This window comes from Typopeltis vanoorti, chromosome 17 (genome assembly GCF_054136105.1).
Source record: "Typopeltis vanoorti isolate ZY-2024b chromosome 17, IOZ_Tvanoo_1.0, whole genome shotgun sequence".
NCBI classification, from domain to species: Eukaryota; Metazoa; Arthropoda; class Arachnida; order Uropygi; family Thelyphonidae; genus Typopeltis; species Typopeltis vanoorti.
Window position 1 is genome coordinate 72,910,026 of NC_143565.1, and position 27,061 is coordinate 72,937,086.

Genomic DNA, 27,061 nt, shown 5'->3' on the forward strand with positions numbered 1-27,061 from the left:
CCACAGGCATGCGTCCCGATGGCAGGGCTTTGGACAGCCCTGGGCTGCAGCATTGCTATCCGCTACCCTGAGTGGATTTTTCTCATATTATTATATTATATTTACTTTACTCTTCTTAAAAGAACTGGGAGATGGACCTTGACTCTTTATCCCGTCATCTGAATGAAGAAAATCTGTGTAGATGGGATGTTATTGAGCTAAAAGCGATAGTCATGGCTGGGTAACTGCAATAGCCGTGCCTCGTTTAAACTTCACTGGCTCCAGCATTGCCATTGCCCTAGAAGTCCTAAAAAGGACTTTTTCACCTGGGTTGATCTTATCCTAAACCCTTATTTTACTCTTAAGTTCTTAAAAGAACTGGGCGATGGACTGAGTCCTTGACTCTTTATCCCATCATCTGAATGAAGATAATCTGTGTGGATGGGGGTGTTATTGAGCTAAAAAGCTCTAGTCATGGCTGGGTAACGGCAATAGCCGAGCCTCAGTTAAAACTTCATTGACTACAGCATTGCCATTTGTTACCCTGGAAGTCCTAAAAAGGACTTTTTCAGTCAGGAACCATTCTTACTTTACTCTTTACACTTTCTGTAGAAATTATAAAAAAGTTATATCAATAAATAAAAGGTGTATTAAAGAAAGTTTAAAAAAATTAAAATTTTTAAAGAATAAAATTATATTGCATATAAAATATTAGTTACTTTTTTATATATTAATTTATTTACTTTGTAGATACATTTTCCTAATGCACCATCAATAAATCAAAATTCCCTTATTGATAGTGTATCTAATGAATATGTTTCATTTTGTCATAGCAGTTTGTGACGTAACAGCAACTGCCAATGTTCGATAATGTCACTGCGCATATTATCCTTATTGGCAAATTCACTTTGGGAGAAATGATATCTTTCATATTCTTATTAGACTGATTTGCGCGAAGGAATATTTTAGTTACATTAGTTTCGTAAAGTTGTCTCTGACAGGTTCGCTCTGATTGACATAATTAAATTATATATTAGTCCCAGTCAGCCTATAGCATTCGAGTGAAATTCATCACTGCCACTTAAACTAGCGGCTTAATTCAGATGCCATGTGTAGTCATACAGAGATGATGGATATCCTAATTAGCAACTACAAGAGTTCGTATAATCTACTATAAACTTCTCTAAAGTTGTAACATTAGCAAATAGTATACTTAAATAATTTGTAAGAATTAGGGGTGGTTCTTGAGGAAATCTTGCATAACATTTCCATTAATTTGCACACCACTAAGTTTTTTAAATACTGTGAACTTTAAGTGGATTTGTTTTGGCAATGTGCTATTTTTGTATCATTTGCTAAGCTTATAAAATCTACATGCGTGTTGTTTTTCGTAAGTTTTACCAAGTCGATGTTTTTCAATTTTCTGAATGAAAATTAAATGTAATACCTAAGAATAGCTTAATGATAACATATTAAGGTGTGCTCTCGCCATAAAGAAATCATCTCTTATTAAAAGAAACATACACACAAATTACGTGTTATTTTAAGTAAAGCTACTTAGCAGGGAAATTTGAAAGCAAACAAACAAAAAGATTTAAAAAAAAATAAAAATATAACTAGGAAGTGATTCTTACAAGAAGAACATCATGAAGACAAACTTCTTTAACTTTTTTGAGATAATTTCCTAATGACGATTTTACTCAAGGCCTAATAAATCATTTACAGCAGTTCATCTGAGAAAATGACTTCTAAACATTACTATTATTATTTATTTGTTTATCGAAAAAGCCTCTGCAAACAATAAAAAGAAATACTAAAAGGGAGATATATCATTATCTTCAAGAAATCTAGATTTGATCAGTAATATAAGGGAATGTGCGACTAAAGCACGTGATTAAGACCGTAAATTATGTTCTTAAATGTAAAGCTTTGATCATTCACTCAGTATATATCATTATTACACAAATATACGGGTGCACACCCACACACACATTCACCATTAAACAAAACGCTTAACCTATATAAAGGATAAATGATATTATATGTCAGAAATATTACTCTGAACTTTGCAATATAAATGTCAACTACATAATAACATTCCTTTGCTGTGCCTTATTGCAAATAAGCAACATCCTCTGCATACTGTGTGTTTGATATGTCATTGTTATCATCAATAGGTTTGCATTAACTACGCGCCATTCTCGTTAGACCAATCTTGAACAGATGAATGAAACTGAATTTTACGTAATAATATTCTGACTGTATCTCTGTGCCAGTGAAAATGTAGTAGTAGGAATTAGGGCCATGCATTTGCAAATTTAGGTTGTCTGCAATAATCGATTCTGTACATATTATGAAACAGTTGTTCTTCAGGGAGGAATAAGACCTAGAATGACCTGTTTCGGCACTTCGCAGAAGATCAATTTATCTTCATCTATACCTTTCCCTTGAAATCTAACGGTCTTATCATTTATGAATCGGTTGTCAGATATTTTGTCTATTTAATTTGACCAGTTTTGCAAATAAAAAAGCCATAGTAGCGAACATTGAATTATCTTCTTTTTTCCACATAACTAAAATGAAGTAGCATCTCGTATAATGTCCTTGATCACCTTCGATATTATTTCATTATATTTCAAATTACTTTTTTCTTTAACATTTCCTTTGTTCTACCCCGCGTCGGTCATCCTTATGGAGGCTCTGTGATATAATAATTAAAAATACAATAAGATAATGAATGCTTATGTACGTCGGTTAATAATGATGCCTAGTCTTCTTTATTTTACATTATAACCCCCCCTCCCGTGGAGCGAATTATGCATTCTTCGATATCTTTTTCAAATCCAAAAAATATAAATATCGAGTTAAGAGTCCTATAATTCCCAAGGATCTTCGTGTGTTTTGTGAATTCTTAGATGGTCTCACATTCAATCCATGAAGATTCAAGACAAGGCCTTGTTTTTTTCCTCTCCTCCTGGTTTGATAACTTTTTAACCTCTTCGAGAGAAGTAGGGGATGTTTCGGAGGATGATCTTTGCGCATTTAATCTTTTCTTAGAGTGTTTTGATCTAGATATTGGATATTCAAGAGGAGATTTTTATTTATTAACTTTGCGAATTGATTCCGTCATTAGTTTGTCTTTAATAACTTTTATGGATTTAATAAATACAAATTCTAAAATAATCCATACACAGTTTATCCCATGTTTTTAATTTTTTGTCAATGAAAAATGTTCCTTTCAAAAAGAGTAGAGCTTTTCATACTAAGTTCATTAATCCAAAGAAAGGACATCGTATCTTACTCAGTAAACATACCGTTCACATGTTGTTTATACTATAACTCCGAATTTTACACAACATTCTTCATCCTGTCCATTGTTTCATTCTGTCAGATGAAGAGCGTTGAGACATAACAATCAATTTCTTAACATTTACTAAACAAGTTTTAGAACTCAGTAATCCCTGGTAAAGTTTTGCTGTTTTAAGTATCCATTTATATTCAATAAAATGCAAATAGCGATGCTATTCTCCACTTATTTTTTATCACAGAAAGTAAATGTAAGACACATTTAAGTGCTATTATAAAAATTTGAATATTAAAGGTAGTAGACCACACATTTAACTCGATGAAGCTAGCTTATTACAGACAAAAAAAATGCATTTCCTATTCTGTTAACTTTACTAGCTAATTTAAGGCGACACTAAGTAGTCGGCTTTCTGAAAAAAAAAAAAAACTTATTAAATAATTCAACTGTAAAAAGAAAGGTTGATTTGTCTCTGAGTATATCATTAAGAGAGCTTTCCAAACAGTTTCCACTCACCTATCCAATAATTCAGAGACAATGACAAAGCAAATGCATTATTTATGCATTTTTTCCTACTTTCCAATATACAGACGATATTTTATTTACGTCCCTTGTTCCTTACTCTTCGTTTAGTGCACGTATTCAGCGAAATGGGATTGCCGAGATAGAAAGAAACATAAGTGTTTCCTACGGGAGCCAAGAGATGGATGACAACTCATTCAATCGTGACGCTCACAATCAACAGACCTTTGTGTTTTTCTTGCCTCTCCGATAGAGTCTATCCTATACATCCATAATGCTTAACAGCTTTGGGAACAAGTGCATTTGTATATATCGAAATCTTCTTTGAAAGTATTTAAGAAATATAGTTTTTTTTTCTCAAAGGAAAAAAAAAAACGAACGAAGAGAAAGTGCATTTCTTTTTCTTCTCCCCCCCCCCTCTAGTACTTATATATTTCGACCTTTTTTTCCGTGCAGGTGAAGAGTTGGAAAAACCGATTATTAAATGCAGATAAGTCTTCAAAAGTTCTGTTTTTACCACATTTAAAGATCTTTAATATTCCATTTCTATAGAGGATTCCATTACGTTCTTTCTTTGGTTATGACTGCAATTTAAAACTATCATCAAAGGAATAGAAAAAGAACTATTTATTTTAATAACTACACAACGTATGTGCTCTGGCTACATAGGAGAAAGATTATTTTTAGATGTATTTGATTAGTTGAGTAAAGTGATTACGGGGACTTCATTGGAATTTCAACTAAATCAACGTTTAGACTTAACTTGAGAGATCCTATTGTTATTAACAAGAGTCTTAGGCGAAAGCACTTGTTAACAAAAATCAAATACTCTATCACAGTTGATTTTAACAATAGACTCGACGAGTCAACCTATCTTGGGAACTCAAAAATAATAATAAAATAAATAAATTAATTAAATAAGAATGCAAAAGGTATTTTTTAAATTGCTCTTACCCCCTCGTTTTCATTAATCTGAATTATTATTTATTATTCTAATGAAAATCGAAATACAAGTGAATAACCAAAAGAAATTAATACCTTTAGGATTTTATATGAACAGTTAAGTTCTCGGTTTGGTTTTTAAATTGATCCGCCTTTCTATTCAGTTGGTTAAGTCTGTCATTAGATTCCACCTTATATCTATTTCTTAAGGTTTTTAATTGAATCCACCTTCTACCAAGTTGGTTAAGGCTGTCACTGGATTCGTAATCTATCCAGTTGATTTTTAGTTCTTGTTTTGATTGAACCCTCATTTGCTCACTTCATACGTTATATGTGTGAGGTGAATATAATTTTTGATAGACAAAGAATAAAGATCAGTCAGTCATTTTTCATGTCTAACGAACGAAGCATATATATAGTCTAATTTTGTATGTTACTATTTTATTTCATTTTACCGAGAAAAAAAAAAAAATTCCAAAAAATAAAATCAGACTATGTATCTGTATAATACCATCGTTTGTTAGATAAAAATAGCAGATTGATCGTCGTGGCACTGGCACCCCAACCATGAAAGAAACCCATTGTCGATAAGTATTTAAAAGTAATAGTTCATGGATTGAAAAATATTCATATGCGATTAATCTTGGCCATTCGTGCAACAGTTCGGTTTCGAGCAAATGCGTAGGTATAGAGTGGGTAATTTTTCTTCTTTTAAGAAATAGAGCTAGTAGCAGAAGAACTTGTAGTAGAAGAATATTCTCATGTTACTAATAAGTATCGTTGAAAAGGGAATAGAATAGTTCAGAATGTATGAATACGTGTCCATAAAACTTCTCTGAGTTTGACCAAAGAAGTACATTTTTCATGTAGAATGGACCACTAGAGCTACATAAATTGCTATACAGGGAAAACCACAAAAGCTTAAGACTAAGCTGAGAGAATATATAGTCTGATGACGTTTGTGAGTGAAGTGTGCAATACGTATATGGTTGTCAATGTATAGTACACGATAGGGATATAAACCTAATCAAAAGGTATCATGTGGGCCATCAGCATAAATGGATTCATTCCGAGGAGAGTCACATGAAAGAAAGTATTGATATTTTGCAGTATCGCATGCACTGTATTTTGATCGATATATGGAATTTCTGAGGATCAACAAACATGGAAGTCATCCGTCATGAAGTTTACTAAAAAATGTAATTTGCTTTTGAGATAGAAAAATATATGCAAGTAAGCGATTAGGACTCCCAAAATCTTAATTCTATATTCAACAATTCTAAATTATCTACTCCATTCAGGAAGACATATAAGAACTTTTCATTTTGAGATTACGACAAATTATGCTACAGATCCCAAATATTAAATGTCCTAGAACTATGCAGGATTCTTTATATGCCGTTCCCTTTATGTACAACACACAGAACGAATCTAATAGGTGTGGAGAGTCCCTGAAATGTTCATGATACTTTTACTTCAGTTACCAAGAAAAGACAATTCCGTGAAAGCCAGCATTAATTACAATTGAGTGTCCATTCCAAATAATTAGATACGACAATAAGGAAATCTCTTAGCAAGGTTTATAATATACGAGTTCTGAATGCCTATAGTCTTACGTTTCAGTAAATTAATTAAAGAATCAAAAGACATTCCTTAATTTAATATGGTAATGAAATAAAGCTATTATCATTTACTGTGTTAGCACGGCTCGTTATGTTGTGATTAATTTCCACAACTCTATAAAGCACACAAAGATCTCCGGATATTTTGAAAGCGCAGATTTTAATAAACTTTCACTGATGACTTAAATAACCCAATAATTGGAACACACGCAGAATGTAAAGGGTCACGTATTGTTATAGTGAGCAACTTTAGTTTTCGATATTTTTTTTCTTCTTTCAGCTTCGCCCGTAATTCTATCTCGTCTTACAACAAGATCATGAGATCTTACTTTCTTCCTGTCAAAGAAGGATTTATTTCATTCTTCATCTGTATGTGCTAGTAAGATAGGAACTGTCGCTTTAACACCTTTGGGGATTTCTAGTTTCGGATGACAAAAAAAGATCATTGAAAACAAAGTAAAAACGGGAGCTCATGGTAACCGTGGATCGCATTCTACCGAGGAAAGAATTTGTCAGATATGCGAAAAAATACAACATAACTTTTAAATATCTTCTCAATGATTCAACAATGATTGGTTGGGGATTTTCGATATCGTTGAATTAGAGGAATATATTTATGGAATAATTAGAGGATCCATTATTAATAAAAACTAAAAACGACAACTAAAATATTTAAGAAAAATCGGATATATTAGTAATATTGCACCCAAACTCATGAAATAATGATGACAAATATTCAATGATATTCGTTGCTTCTGGAATAAATAAAATTTGCGAAGAAATGTTATCTGCAACAAAATAATTCCCATGTTGTATTAGCTATGACATCGAATTCTTTCGTGGCTTTTGCATTATTTATGAAATGGAATCCTTTCTTCTTCTTCTTTTTTTGTTACCGATGAAATCGAATTCTTTCTTCGCTTTTGCATATTCTATGCCATCAAATTCCTTCCTATGTTATTGCTTATTGTCCACAATAACTCACTGATGTGTTAAGTTTACATCCAAGTTTATTCATATATAAACTACATCAGTTTCATATAGAGAATTTTTATTCAATATAAAACGTAAATCAAAATTCATAAAATATAATAAAATAATTTATATCCAAATGAAGGATGTTATGGATCCATTCATATTTTATAGCCAAATATAGAAAGAAACTTAAATATTTCAAAATTTATCAGAGAGCCTATACTCTGATAATTAATTGACATGAATATTACATTTAAAATTTCGTATCATTACATCATAATATATATGCACACATCTAAGTGGGTAAGTGACGAACAAGCTTGGAGATATTTATCTACTTCCCCTACGTTTAGGAAGTTCAAATTTGGCGCAAAGGCCTTCTGGGACTCGGTACGAAAAAAGAATTCAGAAAAATATTAACTTTTGAGTTGAAGAAGAATTTTTTTTGTTAATTCTTGAAATATGTATTTCTCTAATGAATAGCAAATAATAATCATAACTAGATGCTAATTTTTACGAGAAGGAAATCACAGGAATTGTCACTTAGCATATTATGTACTTTGACATATATACGCAGTAGAAGAACAAGAAGTGTTTAGAATTTAATAATAACCTAATAATTATTAGTTACTAAATCTCCTGAGTTTATAATTACAATATGGTATTAAAGAAACGGATGCCTCTAAAGCAGTTAGCTATTACAGAACACGGCGTTCAGTGTTCTCTAATGGCTAGCTGCTTTTACAGACCACTAAAAGCTATATAAAGTGAACTGAGGTGTATTTGTGGAAAAGACCCTAAACTCCAACTTGAACATCCACATCCACTTCGTCTGGGACTTCAACATATGGATATTGATGAGTTACTTGCATCAAAATGCGATCTGCTGATTCATCTGCACTCCAACTAGAGTTTACCTCACTTATTCAAACTATGTTCTGCAGAATTAATGCACTTCCTTAAGAAGTGCAGAAAAATGCATTTGTCAGAGTTGACCATGCCAGGGGTTACTAAACCTCGAACATGTGATTTGGTCATGCTCAAGATATTCTTTCTTCCTTTTGTTGCTTTCATTTGATGCCTTTCATGATTTCCTAATTCCAATCACCACGCTGATTTCTTTCATTATTTAGCTTAGAGAACTGTCTAATTTTCCACAGAATAAGATAAGTTTCCTTCTCAACTTAAACTTCATCAAGCAATTTGAATTCCCTTCTCCACTGCACATATTAAGTTAGAAAAAGAGAATTTTTCGTTGTCAGTGGTTATCTATCATCGATTGCCCATCAACAGCCATAATATCGATAATTCATATAATCTGTATCAGTTCTCTGGAACTTTCTTAGCCATCGTTTCCTCAAAATGCATTCTCTTTCCTATCTCACCTCTGGATAATTTACTACTAGCCATTTCCAGCTTCATATCTTTTGGCACCATATCAGTACAAATTTTAACCCCTCTTTTCCATGGTCTTATTCATATTTATGCTCTCTCTCTCTCTCTCTCTCTCTCTCTCTGAAATAATCTTTGATGGGATGAGGGCATTAAATCCTCAAAAACCGGTGACCACTATCCAAGCCTTGGTCCACCAAACAAGTACTCCAAATGAATAAAAGATAAAAATGAAGCTTGCCTCAAAAGGCTCAAAATCAGAAATCCAAGCTTCACGCTTAGGCTACGGCCCTCACCTGCAAATAATTTTCGGCAGATCCAAAAAGTCATACTTTGAGAAGAAAAATTAAAAAAAAAAAGAAGGAAAGAGGAATGAGTGAAAAAACGTTCATCATGGTCAGTTGGTTGCCAAGCTCTATGGTCACTCGCTAACACTACAGTGCATTTCTTGCCCTTCTGTGTCTATCAAATTCAGATGGTACCATCATAATCACCTAAACATAAGGCTGACCTTGTCATCAGTCTTTTGCAAATTTTATATAGCTAACCAAGGAACCTCATCTCCTCCTGTACCATGAAAACCATTAGCCAAATCTTCAGTGACCTAGATAATAATATTCCCATATCTTGGCATTCCTCCAATCGTATACTAAAAGCTGGTAATCCAGATTAACGCCTATCCTATATCGCATATGAAACTGTAATACTCATATAATATCTACTCAGCAGATGTCAGCTCAGGGGCGTGTGGTATTTAACCATTATTAAAACAATGAAGAAGGTCATGAAGAAGAGTGAAGAATGAAGATCATGAAGAATGCCAACCTCTCCGCTTTCTGGAGTCCTACCAGTTAAACAGTTATCAATCGCCATTATGGAATGTACCACTTGTTTTACAACAGATAAACTAGTCAATCCTTACATAACTTTGAACACAGTAATGAAAAATAGATGAGCCATTACAAAGCCACCATCTTATCCAAGCCTATATCATCCTATACCAAGCCACCAGTATCCCTTCTATTCTCTTTCAATAGGTGGTCATTTTTTTGGTCTGGTAGTCACCATATGTTATCATGGATTTTTTCTTTTCATCAGATTTCTCTCTAAATGCCTAACTGTTTCAAGTCTTGTGCCTTCGTTCACACTTTTCCTCTAAACATTAATGAGCCTTTCTCACTAATCAGAAATTCATAAATTTTTTGACGATAACACATTCACTTTATTCCGCGTCTTCATTCGATAAACACTGAGTTGATTAACTGGTACTGGCTTCAAACTCTGCCGTAAACAATGTTTTTTAAACACTGTTCTACTGATGGGTGATGATAAGCTAATGAACTTCAATACGACCCTAACATGATCCTGTCTAATTTTTCTGAGGCTCTTCTTTTTTCTTAGGTTTGATGATATTCCAATTTCCAGGCAAAAACGGTTTTCTCTTCTCAGGTTTAGTTTCAATCTATCTTTTCTTGACAAAAAAACCTCACACCCTTTGCTATCCTTCAAAAAAAAAAAAATATATATATATATATATATATATATATATATATATACACATTATATATATATATACTGTATATATATATATATATATATATATATATATATATATATATATATATATATATATATATATATATATATATATATATATATATATATATATATATATATATTCAGTGACCACTGATATTCCTGTGCTTTCTTATCATTGTATAAGAATGCTAGCAGCTACTAATCATAAGTACACAGGCCATCTCAGACTTATCGAATAAACCATTCACCCTATTATTTCGTTTTCCCACCTACCTGTGTTCTTGGGAAGCCTTTCCATACCATTTCTCAAATGAGTACAAACTCCACCTTTTCAAGAAATTCATTAATTTATTCCTTCTTTCTCCTAATCAACTTCCCACACTTGTAGTTATTGTGATATAAGTCTGGCGATCATGTCAAAGTAATAATAATAATAAAAAATGGAAAATCGGCACAGCAAATAGACTCTTTACTGAACACAGTTCTTAGTTTCAGGCAGGACACCAAAATGGAATTTGGCTTAGATAAATGCTTAAATTAAATTAAACAATAACTCTGAGCAAATGCTTCAAGTAATTACACAAGCGGGGCCTTTTAAAAGCAACAGGAATCAAATCCGATTACAAAATGCAACAGCAAAATAACCGATATGCGCTGTGAAAAAACAAACCCTTGCATGGCCAATTTCTTCGAGATACTGAGGAAAAAAGACGCGCAATGGCTAGAATTGGATATATTAAAAAAAGAAACATTTATTCTAGCAGATCAAGAACAGATTACAAACTAATGCAATGAAAGCAAAATTTTTTGAACATCGATAATAACAGCAAATGAAGATTATGCGATCATAAAAATGAGACTGTAGAACATCTAATCAGTGCCTGAAGCAAGATAGCTCAAGCTGACTATAAATACCGCCATGATCAAATGGCCAAAATAATTCATTGGCATGTATGAAAAAAAATACGGCTTTCCTACATCTGATAACTGGTGGAAGCATAAAATAGAGACAGTACTGGAAAACGATACAGCAAAAATTCTCTGGGATTTTGGAATACAAACTGATCGGCATTTGGAACACAATAGACCTGACATCACAATTATCGAACCTCGACAGGTTTGGATTATCGATATCGCAGTACCCAGTGATAACAACATTAACAACAATTATCGGTGCACTTGGTGCAATTTCAAAAAAGCTATCCAACTATGTTTTACAACACTACCTGACCGACTGTTCTAAGATTCTTGGGTAAAAAAGCTCTGTATCGTGAGTCAAATTGTTGTTTGCATGGTATATCTTGTTTTGACTTTGTGTCAGTTATGTGAATAAAATAACAACAATAATAAAGTCCTATGGAATTAGAACTTGAAAGGAAAAAAGAACTAAATCAAGCGGCACTATTCCTAAACAAAACTATCGAATATATTAATACAAAAGTCATTGAAGTAGCAAAGCTAATAAATGCATATAAGAAAGTACATCGAAATTATTTGCACAATGGAACGTTCTATTAAATCAAAAATACTGTTTATGTTCTGTTAAATCGAACAGTCTATCAATACTTGATTGAATGTTACTGGGGGTGATCTAAAATATGCCTGTAGGATAACAATGTTTAAGCCAGAGCTTGTGAAATAAAAATTGCTTGAATCCGTATGAACAAAACCCTACCTTATACACGGAGTCGCACAGTAAGAAATTAGGAGAGCAGAATTCTCCACATTAACACGTTCTGCCCTTGGAATATTAAGTTAAATTTCAATGTAAACTGCATTTGAATTCAGTTATTCCCATTCAGGAATTCCGAAAATGTATTACTGAATATATGTCTTCGTAGATCGAATGTTCACGACTTCAAACCATCTCGTATTCCGAATAAGTCCATTTAAATAAGATTCTTCCGTTAACTCTCAAATATTTTCAAGATATACACTCGAAATGTATAATAGTTTACATAAACATCTGCAGAACATCATTCTGTAATAGGAATAGCATATGTTACCTTGCTGTCGCGCTGCACATACCAGTATTCAATGCCAGAAATACTTTCAAGGTGGATTCATCAATTGACGTGTCGAATCTTTCAGACATCGGAGGACCTTTTGATTTAAAGCTCGTATTGCTATTGAAGATATAATAGTCAAAGATAGATAGTATAATTTACCAAACGGGTCGATCAACTGCTAAAATATTATGAAACAAGCAACTGAAGATGCATCAAATAGATCAATATTAATTTAGATCGTATTTAACAGAGAGAGAGAGAGAGAGAGAATGAAATGATTAAGAATGACAATATTAAATATATATAAAATAATACAACTCTGATAGATATAGATAACATTTGTTTTCTCATTTTTTTCGGTATTTTCTTTGGATTTGCTTTTTCTTATAACAAAGAGACCATTTATTTGTCTGGTGTTCTCAAAGGATAGAATGTATTGAATTCCACATTATGACTGGTGCTAAAGCGTGTGATTTCGATGATTTCCCTATGGGGATGCTGGATCAAATACCTATTAGATGAGATGTTTCCAGCTGTTTGTCAACCTGTTGGAGTTGGATATCTTTGTCGTTTTTCATTTTAATCTTGAAGGGGAAAAACATCTAATTTAGAAAATGTGTGAACGTTTTTCGATTAAAAAAAAAACTGATTAATTCTGCAAGTTAACATAAGTAAACCTTGTAGAGAAATGCTATCTATATTTGTATTAATCACCGCATTTTGATCCTTAGTCCTTATAAGAACTGGTTTAAAGGGGCGAAGCAAGAATGCTTTTCATCTTCCCCGTTATCTGTAGAGGACAGTGTAAGGATAAGGTGTTATTGAGCTATTAATGCTCTGATCATGGGAAGAGGGTAACAGCAATAGCCGAGCCCCAGTTAGAACTTCATTGGCTACAGCATTGCCATCCATTACCCCCCAAGGGTATTGATCACCGCATCTCACGGTCGATTAACTTATTCACCAGTCTCAGCCATTTTGGTTACATTATATGAAAATATCTATTAAATATTTATGAAAAATAAATAAATAAATAAAAATAAATAAAACAGGTGTGGATGGATAAGAATACGTTTTAATTATCATAAAAATTTAAGGTATAAAGCAAAATAATTTTTTTTTAAATTTTAATATTTAATTTTTATACACAAACAGATAATAATATTGTATAATAATAAAAAATGCGTTTTGTAGCAGCATTCGTACAGTGACATCGTTTATTTACCAATACAAGAACAGCGAGAATGGCGTTTCCTTGAGTGCCTTTCCAAAAATAGAATCGTTTAAATTCTGTTGGTTCTACTGTCACTCAATATACACGTTAATCCTCAATTGGCTACACGGTTTTTAATGAAATTCGGAATTTCGAATCTAGAACCAGAATCTAGAATTAATTGTTTGCAAAAGGATGGTCAAAAATATTAGTGTAAGTATTTTTCAAAACCTGCCTAACACGAATTAAAAGTCAATCCTCTAATGTACTGTATTTCGGAATTGTGATTAAATTCAAGTTTTTATTAATAAACACTAAAATAAAATAAAATAATAAGACAAATATATTAATTTCGCAAAATAAAGATGACCTAATAACTAATCAGTTGCATGGATATTAAGCAGGCATATGAATTATATCCTAACAACGGATTTGTATGTATTAGCAGCTGTTATACAAATTCATGCGAAGGAGCCTTATTTACATTCGATAAAATTTACATCCCTTCGTGGTTTGTTACTTATTGTTGTTTAAATGGAACACTGAGTGCGTAAAAATGCAGATTTTTGCGTTATTTCAAATGAATGTTATCATTTGGCGAATCCTTTGCAAGTTGTTTTCACAGTGAAACAACATTCGACATAAATTATTCAAATTTTTCAATTAATTTTTCAATATAAATGATTAAATTTAGAGTAATTTAATTCAAATGAGATTTTTTTTAAAAATAAAAAAAAGTTTTTTCTTCAAGTACAATTATCATTGCATTTTTTAAATATTGCAGTATTTATTGATTAACAGATTTTACTGTTAATGAACTCAAACAAAAATATATGTCATATAATAGATCCATGCAATAGAAATCCATTTAATATATCAAATATTATCGAATAGATAAATTAGAAATCATATTATTTATTTTTATGCTAAGACAGCATTTTGGGTAAGCAGAAATACTTTACTTATACAGAAACCATAAGTACGTTTGTATACAAAACTGTATAAAAGAAGAAGTTTGATGTTTCCCAAGTACTTTCGAAAATATGTAATTTCTGTAGAATTTCTAGTTTAAGTGATTGCAGTTCAACCTAGAAAGACATTTCTGAAAATTCTTGTTGAGTTCGGTAATAGCCAATAGTCGGTCCATGCTTACTCTATTCTGTAGTTATTCTTTCTCTCTATCTCTCCCTCCCTCTTTTTCTTTCTTTCCATGAACTCACCCAGTTAGAGGTGAGGGCTCTATGTTCGTGACTGTAGCTAAAAATACGAGTATATCACGCACTGGTCCTCCGAAAATGCAAAAAAAAAAAAAAAAATGATGCATCTCTCTTTCCAGACCTACCTAACAGATGATTTCATCCACTCGCTCCACTTCAGAACATCATTTTCTGTTTCATTGTTTTTGAAGATACCACCTGTATTAGGTAAGGAAGAATGACCAGCAGCACGCATGAAATGTTATTATTTTCAGTTGCAAATATTAACGTAAGTAAAAGAAAACTGTTATGAATAATAATAAAAAAAAACAGAAATACGGAAGAGAACAGATAACTTTACATTTTGTTTCTTACTAAAGATTTGTCGTAACATGTAACCACCTCTTTGTAAACTAGTTACTAACCTTTTTAATGTAGTCCTTAGAGATTTATGTTCCTGACGACATAGCATTAAGAAAATAACGACAATATTTCTAGGATAAAGATGTAATAAAAATGTTATTTCTTTACTGCCTCTATCAAAACTTTTTGATTTCTTCCTGAAAAGTGCCCAAAGAGAGAACGAGATGAAAAGTTTAGCCGACTAGATACCAGAAGAAGGAAAATTGATGGGAATATCTGATAGACCATACCGAGATACACTTAGAGAACCTTACAAAAAAAAAGGAAACCCGTGCTTTAAATCTAAAATTCGATATAGCAAGTACGGAAGAGAGACAATAGGAGAGATTGAAAGAGATGGTCGAAGAGAAAGCTTTGGGACTGAAACCATCGATTATTTTTACCTTATTGTCTGTTGCGTTGTTCCCCGTCTGTCTCCCTGGCTGTCCGCTTGTGCGTGACTCTGAGAGAGTGGAAAATATTTATTTGTAAGCTCTGTCTTTGATAAAAGCATTTTTTTTTCTCCCCTTGATAGAAACAAAAGTTGTAATGCGGAAAAAAAAGTCAAGGAATTTCACAACTTTTTAAAGAGGATTATTCCACAATATACAACTCTATTTAGAAATTTTTTACGCGATATTACACTCTATAAAAGAAAGATGATAATAAAAAGGACTAGCAGAGATCCGCTTTATTTGGTGATATTATTTGTTTCCTGCACTACCTAAAAATGGAATTTTATTGTCCTTGTAGATTTTTTTTTCTTTTAAAGAAATGAAGAAGAGAAAAAAAACAAAAACAAACAAAAAAAAACAGAAACGTCTGCGTATGATTACTTGTTGACTTAGTTTTATGATTCGCCATTTTGGAGAATACATTTCTTTCTCCCCTTATGTATATTTTAAATATTAATTAAATAAAAAAGTATTTTATTAAATAAATGTTCCTAATAAAATAGTTCAGTTTGTATTTCGGATATTGTAATCACTCCTTCTGAATGATTCACAAGCTTAATTCATCACTTCATTGTGCAAGATTATACTGAAAAATATTCCAAATAAAATTTGACAAGATACTTTAAAATGGAAAGAATGTTAAATCAGTGTGTTAAACCAGGAAGAGATAACGTTTCCCTAGTGGTTTGAGAATGACTAAGAACCATTGTTGGTTCACAAATAGCAGAAACATTGTAGGAATCTAAGATATTAATTAGGGTGGTGCCCTTCGTATTCATGCGTATATCAGACAATAATCACTCTGAAAATCAGAGTGATTATCAGTTGAACAGTACTGCTGCATAAAATCCTAAGGCCATCCTTACGGAAGTCACTCTCAACAAAGAGAGAGAGAGAGAGAGAGTCAAATTGTTAAAGAGTAGATAAGAAAACCGTTTATGAACACGAACTATCCTGCAGCTTTCCGATTCGTTGCAAGAAATGGGGAAAAAAAACTGAAGCACAATACCATGAGTCGCAAGACAACAGCATTCGTATTTGCAGACGAAGTACTCGATAACTTTTCTCTTCTAGTTTCAAACTGGAGTCGATTAATGCCAGAAAATGAAGAGTAAGTCAACAACAATCAAATCTGATTGTAAGTTGTATTACGGGAGTATCTCAACCACAACATATTATAGAAATTGCACTTCTTTCATTTCCCTTAACAAACCTTTTAATGCTAAGGTTTGCAAAGAAAACGAAACGAAATTTGTTTTGAGATAATATTTATTAAAATGTATTGTTATCTAACTATTATTATTTCTAATAACCCCCGCTACGAAAGTTTGGAAACTCTAATAGGGAATTAATATCATAGATGAGCCAAGAATCTTAATATGTAAACGTTCTTCTAGCGATGTTATTTCGTGAGATTTTAAGAGCCTAAATAAGTCAGGTGTAGGGTCAAATCTAGTAGTGAAAATCATCTCAACGTAACTATATTTGACATCGCGATGATTAAGTCATTTCCGAATTCATTGTTTACACATCTTCTTTTTATCGTTTCCTCAAGTAAGATGGTTTCATGGAAATGGTTTGCTTACTTGAAAAATGAGGAAAAGAAAACTGAATTATAGAAAAAAAAAAAAAACCTGCTCCAAATCAGACTAACACTCTTCTATTTGAAATCCCTGTATAAAAGTCCTCTTTCACCGCTTCATCGATAGGATTTGAACTCCGATGTATTTCTCGACTGAAAGGCAAGCATTACAACATCCAGAACTACGGAGGCTCTTGAAAAGAAAACAACAACAAAAAATCCCTTAATTCTTTTAAAGAAGAGAAACACAATTTGCAAATTTCTAATTATTTATATAAAAAGCTTCATTGTTAATAAATAAAACATGCTTGAATTCATTCCGGGACCTCTGTCTGTTCAAATCTGTTATTTTTTGTTCCCTAATACTTGATACATTTCGAAACTGTCGAACAGACCATTGCAAAGAAAACAATAAAACTCCTTCAATACTACAACAATCATTCTATTCATTTTTACTTAAGAATGCGCGCGCTAGTCAAGAGATTAGTCCTGAAACATTTACGTTTTAAATCTCACTAACATTGTAATATTTTAATATATTTATTTGGATCGAAATTTTTACTTTGTTCATTAGCGCTTTATGAAATTTTAAAATACAGTTTGGCAAAGTGGAAACGAATTTCAATGGAATTACCAGTATACCTATTATTCTATATCTTATTTTATTCTTTTCCCACCTTATTTTACAACAGTCATTATATCGATTTTATTTGCAAATGCATTAGCAGCTAAACCTTTTAAAACACAGTCTGTTAACACTCACTTAAAAGTGAGCTTTGCTTGCTACCGCCATGTATATAATGTTACCTCTAATACCCGAAGAGAACAGATTTAACAAAGGCCTTAAGTACGTTATTTTTGACTGCAACGCATGATAATGCAAATGTAACAAAACACATAACATTTAACTTCGTTCCAATCTGAAAATCGCATATTAAATAGACAATTTTAATTCGCAATTTACTCAGGAGATGGAACTGGAAAATCCTTATGAGTGAGGTTACTACTCAAAGAAATGCATAAAATAGAAATGGAAAGAACACAGAAGGAATGCTTGTGACTCTGACTTACATAACTCTTCTTTATATTCATAATATGTTATGAATATAAAGAGGAGTTCTTTATTCTAGTTATTTCAAATCATTTTTATTATTTTACATCTCATCTCAACTTTCTAGAAGAACACTGGAGTTCAGAAGTCCTCCTATAAAACACTACAGGAGGAATTTTACTCAGTTACTGAAATGATGTATTATACTACATAATTTTAGCAAATATTTTGGAGTAAAACTTAATGGGAAGAAAATCGTTCTGCTAATCTGGTCAGCAGAAGAAGAAGACAAACATTTAAGTCGAACAAGTAAACCTTTAAACGAACAGTACGAGGGTAGTCTGAAAAGTTCTCGGCCTAACAATGAAAAAACGAATTTGTAATTTCAAAATTATTTTTATTTTTCAACATAACCTCCCTTAAGACTAATGCATTTATTCGAGTGCCATTATCCCGTCCTTGTAGACGTTCTCAGTAAGATCTACAAAATACCCCTCTACAGCTGCAATCGCCTCTTGATTCCAAGAAAAACGCTGACCAGCGAGGAAGAGTTTTTTAGTTTTGGGAAGAGATAGAAGTCGGGGGGAGCTAAATCTGGGCAATAGGTGGGAAGTGCCAACAAATCATAGTGCAGATCCCTTAATATTCCCATTGCCTAAACACCTTTGTGGGCAGGTGCATTGTCCTGATGAACACTGATTTTTTCTTCTGCAAACCGGGTCTTTTCTCACGAATTTTTTCGTCTAGTATAGCTAATAGATAGGAATAATACTCCCGGTTATTGTTTTACCCTTTTCAAGATAATTAATAAACAAAATGCCTTTAGCATTCCAAAACACCGATGCCATGACCTTTTCTGCTGATGGAACCGACTTTCTCTTCTTTGGCGCTGAACAACCGGCTTCTGTCCACTGTTTTGCCGGCTATTTGGATTCTGGCGTGTAACGGTGAATCCACGTCTTATCCATAGTAATAAATCGACACACAAAATCAGTTTTATTCTTGTTAAAATGCTCCAAGAACTGTTCAGAAATTTTAATGGGAGTGCGTTTTTGATCTGCTGTGAGCAAACGCAGCACCCATCTTGTGCAAAGCTTTTTCGTTTTCAATTTTTCATGCAAAATATATCCTACACGTTCTTTGAAATGCTCACAATCTCAGCGGTTTGACGCACTTTGGCTTGACAAAGTCATCCTATACCATATAGTGCACTTCATCAATGATTTCTGGTGTGTTGCCTCACTTTTTTGGACGTCTTTCACGTGGATCATCTTCAAGGCTGGTATGGCTACGTTTATACTCGGCAGCCCTTTTATTAATTATCCAAAAGGAAGGAGAAGAGTGCCCATTAACTTTTATGAACTTCGAATGAATTTCTTTTGGCGTCAAACCTTCTTTTACAAAGAATTTTTTAACCGTACGATACTAAATTTTATCCATCTCACGGGATACAGACAACGCTTTTGTTTCAGACAGCTGTATAAAGCAAACTACTTGATAGAATGACTTGCAATTTCACATGGATACTTATGACAGATGTCTCAACTTTGAAAAAAAACAATATGCTGATAGTGCTGCCATCTATGGTCGAGGCCGAGAAATTTTCAGACCACCCACGTATATAATTAAATTGATAGACTATATAACAATACTGTTATTTGAGAAAGAGATTAGAGCTTACATCCTAGAATGTGACATTATGTAAAACAATTATGAATGCTTGACTTAGCAAAATATTCCCTTTATGGTCTTTTACGTGAATGGTATTTTACGTGGCTCATATATTTATTGAGCGATGTAACACCACAGATGATATTTTTTTATGAGAATCACTCACGAAAGGTTAAAAGCCTTTATAAAGGTATGTTAATACCGTGAGTGGGATAAGAATATTTCTATTTTTGTTTTTGTTAATATTATTCTTGAGATGAAACATGGAACTTATTTAAGCCACTTCAGACCTCCAGTAAGCAGGGCGGTGGTTATCTAATCTAAGCCCTCTAACAGTGCTCAAGTACGATGACCTAATAAAAATTATAAGAAATAACTGATATATAATTTATTTTTATGGTATGAATTTTTATCTTTCATTATTTTAAAGTTTAAGCCTTATCTTTCATTATTTTAAAGTTTTTTTCAAACACTTTTGTCTTAATTTCCCTTTTGAATTCAGTTAATGATTATTTGCATCCCCTAATGAAATAATACGAGAAATTTTACTCAAAATAGATGCATTTACAAACGAACCAGTTTACATTTATTTACTACTAAAGTTTAAAATATCAAGTGCAGAATTATATACGGGTACATAATAAAGAGGGTACATAATAAAGAATTTTACTGCAAAATACAATGAAATAAATAAATAAAAAAAAACATTGAGTCATCTCCAATGATATTAATAAAATGATATTAAAGTCAACGATTGCATATGTTTTCTCAAGTATTCCCTGGAGCGTTTTAAAAGTATCCCCAACGATAAGCTGGAAATACATAAAACTCACATTTTGTTAATGAAAAATAAATGGTGGATATTCCAGTAAACAAAGACTTAAATTCAGAGCTCAGACAGTTTCTAAAACCAAATTTACTGGACTTAGCCTTAAGCACGTTCTCATTTAATTTTAATCAGCGAAGGAGATGAAGAAACCTTTACACACACACACAGACACACATGCACGTGTGGTGCATGTATTTTTGATAAGCGTTGTCGAGTAAAAACTATGCATAACGAATAAATATAATACCGTATGAAGATGCTAGTAATGGATAATATAGCTCTCGGCAAACATTAATGGGGGAAAAATGCAAATTTAAACCCGAAATGCAGGTTTAGAAACATTAGAAAAATCTTAATTAATAAATGAAGTAGCATTTTCAATTTTTAAAATGCAGATGCCCTTGTACAAATAAAACTCCACACCGCCGGAACTTACGATATCTGTAGAAAACATGGTAAACTTATAATTATCATCTTAGAGTTAGCATCACCATTTTCTTTTATCCAATCAGTATTTGAAAAAGTCAGTTTCAAACCGTTTGAGTAAGTACGTCAGCGTAAGATTCAAAATAAGCACATAAAGAGTTTCATTTGTTGTAAACCGTATGTGACGCTTGGCTTCATGTTTCCATGGCAACATCAAGTTCTGTTTACGGACGGTAATCAGAAACTCATGAAATCAAAGTATGTAGCCAGCTACTCTCCGAAAGAAAAGCTTATTAAATGATTCTCTGGATTTCAGTTAGTGGTTGCTACTGGACGTTTATCAATCAGTAACGAATTCAATAATTAACTACGTCGTTTGCGTATTCAGTGATATGACATGCGATTGTCAGCGTGTAAACGAGAGCGCGCCGTGTGCCTATTTTAGGCCGGGATTGCCTACGCCTTGCTATGTTACTCAAACTAAGGAAATGTATTCCACAAGGTATGAATGGAGGGAGGGATTAACGAAAAAAAAATAGGGATATTTCTCGTTCTAAAATATGAAGTTTTAAATTCATCAAAGATACTTATTTTAACAGTAGGAGCAATACCGGTCATTATACTTTTAAAGCATTCATAATTAGTTGAGTTGTTTCGGTAAAAAAGTCATGATCGTAGAAATCACGTGGATTTAACATAACATTTAGGAAGATCTGGGATCGAATTCTGTCTAAAAAGCGAAGAACGTTTGTAAGAGGTTTTTCATCTAAAGGTGTTTTCGCATTTCATATGGCGATGACATTTTTTTTTTTTTAATCTAGGAAATTCGAGTTTTTCATTTTGGCTAATCGGTCAAAAAGACACATGGAATATACAGACCTTACAAGCTACCAAATAAAGTTTAATCATCCTATTCCGTCTAATCCTGTCTCAAAAATCTGCATGGTTAAACATGTAAAGGTTGTTCCGTGGCCACATTAATTAGATAAACTGTGCACGAAAACATTGGTTTCCCATGTATAGATGACATCCTTCAGTTTTTCAAAGATTCGTTTCCTACTACGAAATACAATACTTTTTAAATCCAAATACTTTAAAAACTGGAAGATTGAAGTAGGTTTTAATATTGTAATCAACGATATCATCGATTTGCTGGAAGATAAATTTAGAAATATAAAAAACCATAAAATGCTTTTGCATTCTCTTCGCAATTACTATCGGATAACCTCCAGGTATACTTGAGAATGGAACAACCACGGTTATCCTCTAAGGAACAATAATAGTGAATTTATTGCTTATGAAAATACATTAAAAGAATCATAAAAGTATTGTTACTTTGCAATCAATGCTGTTTAATCAATACATGTTTACGCTCGTTCGTTTTATGGTTGTAAGTTTAATGGATGCCTCAAACACTTGTAAAGAGAATAAAACTAACAAAACGAACAAAATTCGAATAAAATTGTTGCGGAAGGGTATGGAACATAACAATAGTTGCAGTTTCTCCAAGAAAAATATTTTACAGTATTGTTACATGTTAAACTATAAAGTATTCCAGCAGATAATTCAAATCTTTGTTTTAAAAATTTATTCGTGTAATTAAGTTGTTTTAAATTTACTCTAGAAATGTAATCTTTATCGCTGACTAATGACCAAGAGAAGTGCTCTGGTGTAATTCCGAGAAATTTATAATTTTTCCCTTGTGGCAAAAATGTATGAAAGTCGTATCCTATGGAGATAACGATCTGATTAATTTGTAGCAATAGATAAGAGAATATCTTTCTTAATTATAATAGTTACAAATACATATTCACTATCCTCTAATTATTTTGAGCAGTCGCTGTAGGGTGTCGAGGTCAGTGTGGGTGTGCGCGCGAGCGCTAGCATGCGTACGCTCTCTCTCTCATTCATGAAAATTAATAAATCGGCTACGAAATTTTTTTTTCAATTTAAATTCCTATTTGTTATTCTCGGATACTTCTCAAGTAGAAGACTTATACATGGATACAATACAGGCTGCTCAGTATCAGCAGTTTCTAAGCTATGCCATTAAATGTGTTATTACCACACATCAACCTTATTTTCTTCCTGTAGCTGCGTTTCTTAGCTGTCTACAATTATCGATAATAGCAAGCGTGCTGTAGTATTAGTGTCTAAAATGCATCAGTAATAGTTGCTTCGCTGCGAGATCACGAGCAAGATCTGAAGATACGCTTGTTGTTCATTGTTGCCAATAATTATCTGTTGTAACGTTACTGTTTAAAATTAAACAATACTCTAAAATACAATTATATTTAATGCTGACCATAAAAACAAATTTATAATATAGCCTACCAGTTTCCCCAGCAGACTGTATGGCTTTTTCAAGGCGTTTAAGAAAGACATAAAAACTAGTAAATACAAATTGAAAGGAACATAAAAAACGTTGTAAACCAACTAGTAGCTAAGCTTACACGTTCGCGTGACAGAGATGACTTATTGTTCTTATTCATTATCACGCATGCGTGTTTGTTGTAAACGTGTAATGTGATTACTGGCCAGCTGTAATTCAGCTTGATTAAGAGAGAGAATAAGGTTTTTCCACGAACTGTTTAGAATTACACCCCGATTTCTGTTGAGGTTTCCGCCGGTTATTGACACTATTGCGGCTTCCTTGAATAAACGATGTCTGTAGTCGTCATCGAGATATAGCATGGAGCTGTTTTGCCACTTTATCGTGGGGTTAGACGTACAGAAATGATGTGCTAAGCCGGAAGAGATACTTCTGTTGTGGTTTACATCACCAACATGTTCTTTTTGTCTGATTTCTAAACTCCGTGAAGTTTGTCCTATGTAGGCAAGACCACTTAAACTTTGTTATCTTCCAGGTCTACCTACTCACTGATGAGACCTCAAAAAAGGTTGAAACCGGTCTGGGTAGTGACCTCTCCTGGGAGAGGTCACTACCCAGACCGGTTAAAAATGTTTTCCATTGTGGTTAACCTCTTTTCCATTGTGGCAAAACAACTCTATGCCATATCTCGATGACGACTACAGACATCGTTTATTCAACGAAGCTGCAATAGTGTCAAATTATCTATTTACAGAAAGCCCACAGATACTAAAAGATATCTTCATTATACTTCAGACCCTCACAAGACACACAAACTGAGTATTATCCACATGTTGAAATATAGGGCCAGAAAGTTTATATCAGAAGAGGAGGATACTCAGACTGAACTCTCACTAATAGCCAACACATTATCACAAAATGGATATCCTCAAAACATCATAAAAAATATCTATACAGTGACAACCCCAGACAAGAAGAATCACACTCCCAGCATATTTCTACTGTAGTGATGCTTTCATCAAGTCAATTTCTTATCAAATAGCAAGAATACTAAGAGCTTATAACATCAGAGTGATCTTCAAACCAACCACCGGCATCAGACAAGTTTTAGGATCCCCAAAAGATAAGGTGCCATTCTACAAATATCCAGGAGTATATTACATTCCCTGCTCCTGTGGTCTTGCCTACATAGGACCAACTTCACGGAGTTTAGAAATCAGACAAAAAGAACATGTTGGTGATGTAAACCACAACAGAAGTATCTCTTCCGGCTTAGCACATCATTTCTGTACATCTAACCACACGATAAAGTGGCAAAACAGCTCCATGCCATATCTCGATGACGACTACAGACATCGTTTATTCAAGGAAGCCGCAATAATGTCAATAACCGGCGGAAACCTCAACAGAAATCAGGGTGTAATTCTAAACAGTTCGTGGAAAAACCTTATCCTCTCTTTTAATCAAACTGAACTACAGCTAGCCAGTAATAACATTACACGTTTACAACAAACACGCAGCGTGATAATGAATAAGAACAATAAGTCCTCTCTGTCACGCGAACGTGTAACCTTAGCTACTAGTTGGTTTACAACGTTTTTTATGTTCCTTTCAATTTGTATTTACTAGTTTTTATGTCTTTTCATAAACGCCTTGAAAAAGCCAGACAGTCTGCTGGCGAAACTGGTTGGCTATATTATAAGTTTGTTTTTATGGTCAGCATTAAGTAAAATTGCATTTTAATTATAAACGACCAAACATGTTTAGTTTAAACAATACTCTGTTTAAACATTTTTTGCAACAATGCATTATTTATGCAACTGATTGTTATATTAACATTCTAGAATTCAAATAAATAGTTTAGTAATCCCAAGTATATTATGAGAAATTTGTTGCTTCCAAAATGATCGTATTTTTAAAACGATAAAAAGTACACAATATATCTGAAGCAAGAATTACAGAGATTCAGATGGTATTCTAAATCTATGATATTCCAAGTTCCATATATCTGATAATTATTTTCGATATGTCAACTCGCTTCTATTAATTCATTTAAATATCGATTAATAGTGGTTTGTAATTTATTTAAATATTGATTAATACTGGTTTTGTAATTCATTTAAATATCAATTAATACTGGTTTTGTCAAGGATGCTGATGCTGTCACCTGGTGCGTAAAGTAAGCGAAGATACCACTTTTCCGTGGTATATGCAGTATAACGAAAGGTTGACGAAAAATATAAGTAAGTTTTCTGATAACGGTAGATATAGACAAAGACACTGTTTTGGAATCTTTGATAACTCTTATTTTGTATGTTTGTGTTTTAACATGTTGGTTAAGACGCTTTACACTAAGGAAACTAATTCTTTCGTATCAATTACAGAACCCCACGGTCCAGTTCCTCCCAGAATAATAAACTGGGTAAGGGATATGCATTCCCAAGAAGGGGAGACAATATGGATTCCTTGTGCTTCACACGGATATCCGGTTCCAACGACAAGATGGTACAAGCAGGACGGGGGTATTTTAACCCTGTTACCTGTCGGACACAAACAATCAGTAACGGAAGGAACTCTGGTAATACATCGTACAGGAGTACAAGACAGTGGAAAGTATGTCTGCATGGTCAACAACAGTGCTGGAGAGGAGCAAATTCAGACAACAGTATCAGTAAGAGGTAAAAAGAAAATTCTAAGTAACATTTTGAAAGATTTGTATCAGTTCATTATTTTGTTTACAACCTGGAAGAAAAAAAGCTTTCTTATATACAATTTATTCTCGAAGATCCCTTCTAGAAATCAAATGAATTCATTAAAAGACTACCTCCATCACGGAAATAATTATTAACATCCATTGACAAAATAACATAACAGAAAACTAATTTTAATTAAAACTGCACTATTTTTCTGTATTAAACCGCAGTTCATCTCATTAAGAATGGACGAATGAATTTACAAATGTTGATTAGAGTTGCTGTTATTTTGAGTTTGTTTCTAATTAAAATTTTGTTCTCGGTGCATTTTCAATCAATATACAGTTAATTTAGACTCCTAAAACATGATTAAACTATTGTTTTTAATATTACATTTCTCAGCAATAACATACATATTAATAGAAAAGATATTTACTTTAGCTTTTTTTTATTTAGAATGTGGGTAATGCTTTCCTATAACAATGTTTAAATGTCCTCTTTTAACTAACGATCCTATTAAAGTTTCGCAAATGATTTTATCACAATAATGAGACCACGCTTCATCATTACATTTGGATTTTCGGTTGTTATTCTCAATGGTATTAGCATTGAGTTTTCTATTTTACCGCATTAGCTTGTCACAATTCCCTTCACGTTGTTAAATCAAACCTCAACAATGTGGTGACGTAATAATTACAACAATTCATAACAACCGAAGAGCAATTATATACCGCAATTTTATGCTTAAACAATTCGTTTAATTGGGAATTATATTAATCTCAGTTGATGGTCTGAAGTGATTGGAACTCTATTTTCCATCAGATATAGTTAATTTGTACCCCAAAACAGGCTTTAAATAAGCAATTATTATTGTTGCCTATAATAAAATATGTACAATGGGGAGGGGAAAAAATAAAGATAATTGTT

The 27,061-nt window shown here is 32.8% G+C and overlaps 1 protein-coding gene across 1 annotated transcript in view; it reads left to right on the plus strand.

Moving 5' to 3' along the window:
• LOC150097489 (cell adhesion molecule Dscam1-like) overlaps positions 1-27,061 on the plus strand; it is a 396,227-nt gene that overhangs the window by 222,129 nt on the left and 147,037 nt on the right. Inside the window, exon 5 of the mRNA XM_090407275.1 lies at positions 25,826-26,119. Coding sequence (XP_090263401.1) covers positions 25,826-26,119 — 294 coding nt within the window. The remainder of the gene's footprint in view (positions 1-25,825; positions 26,120-27,061) is intronic.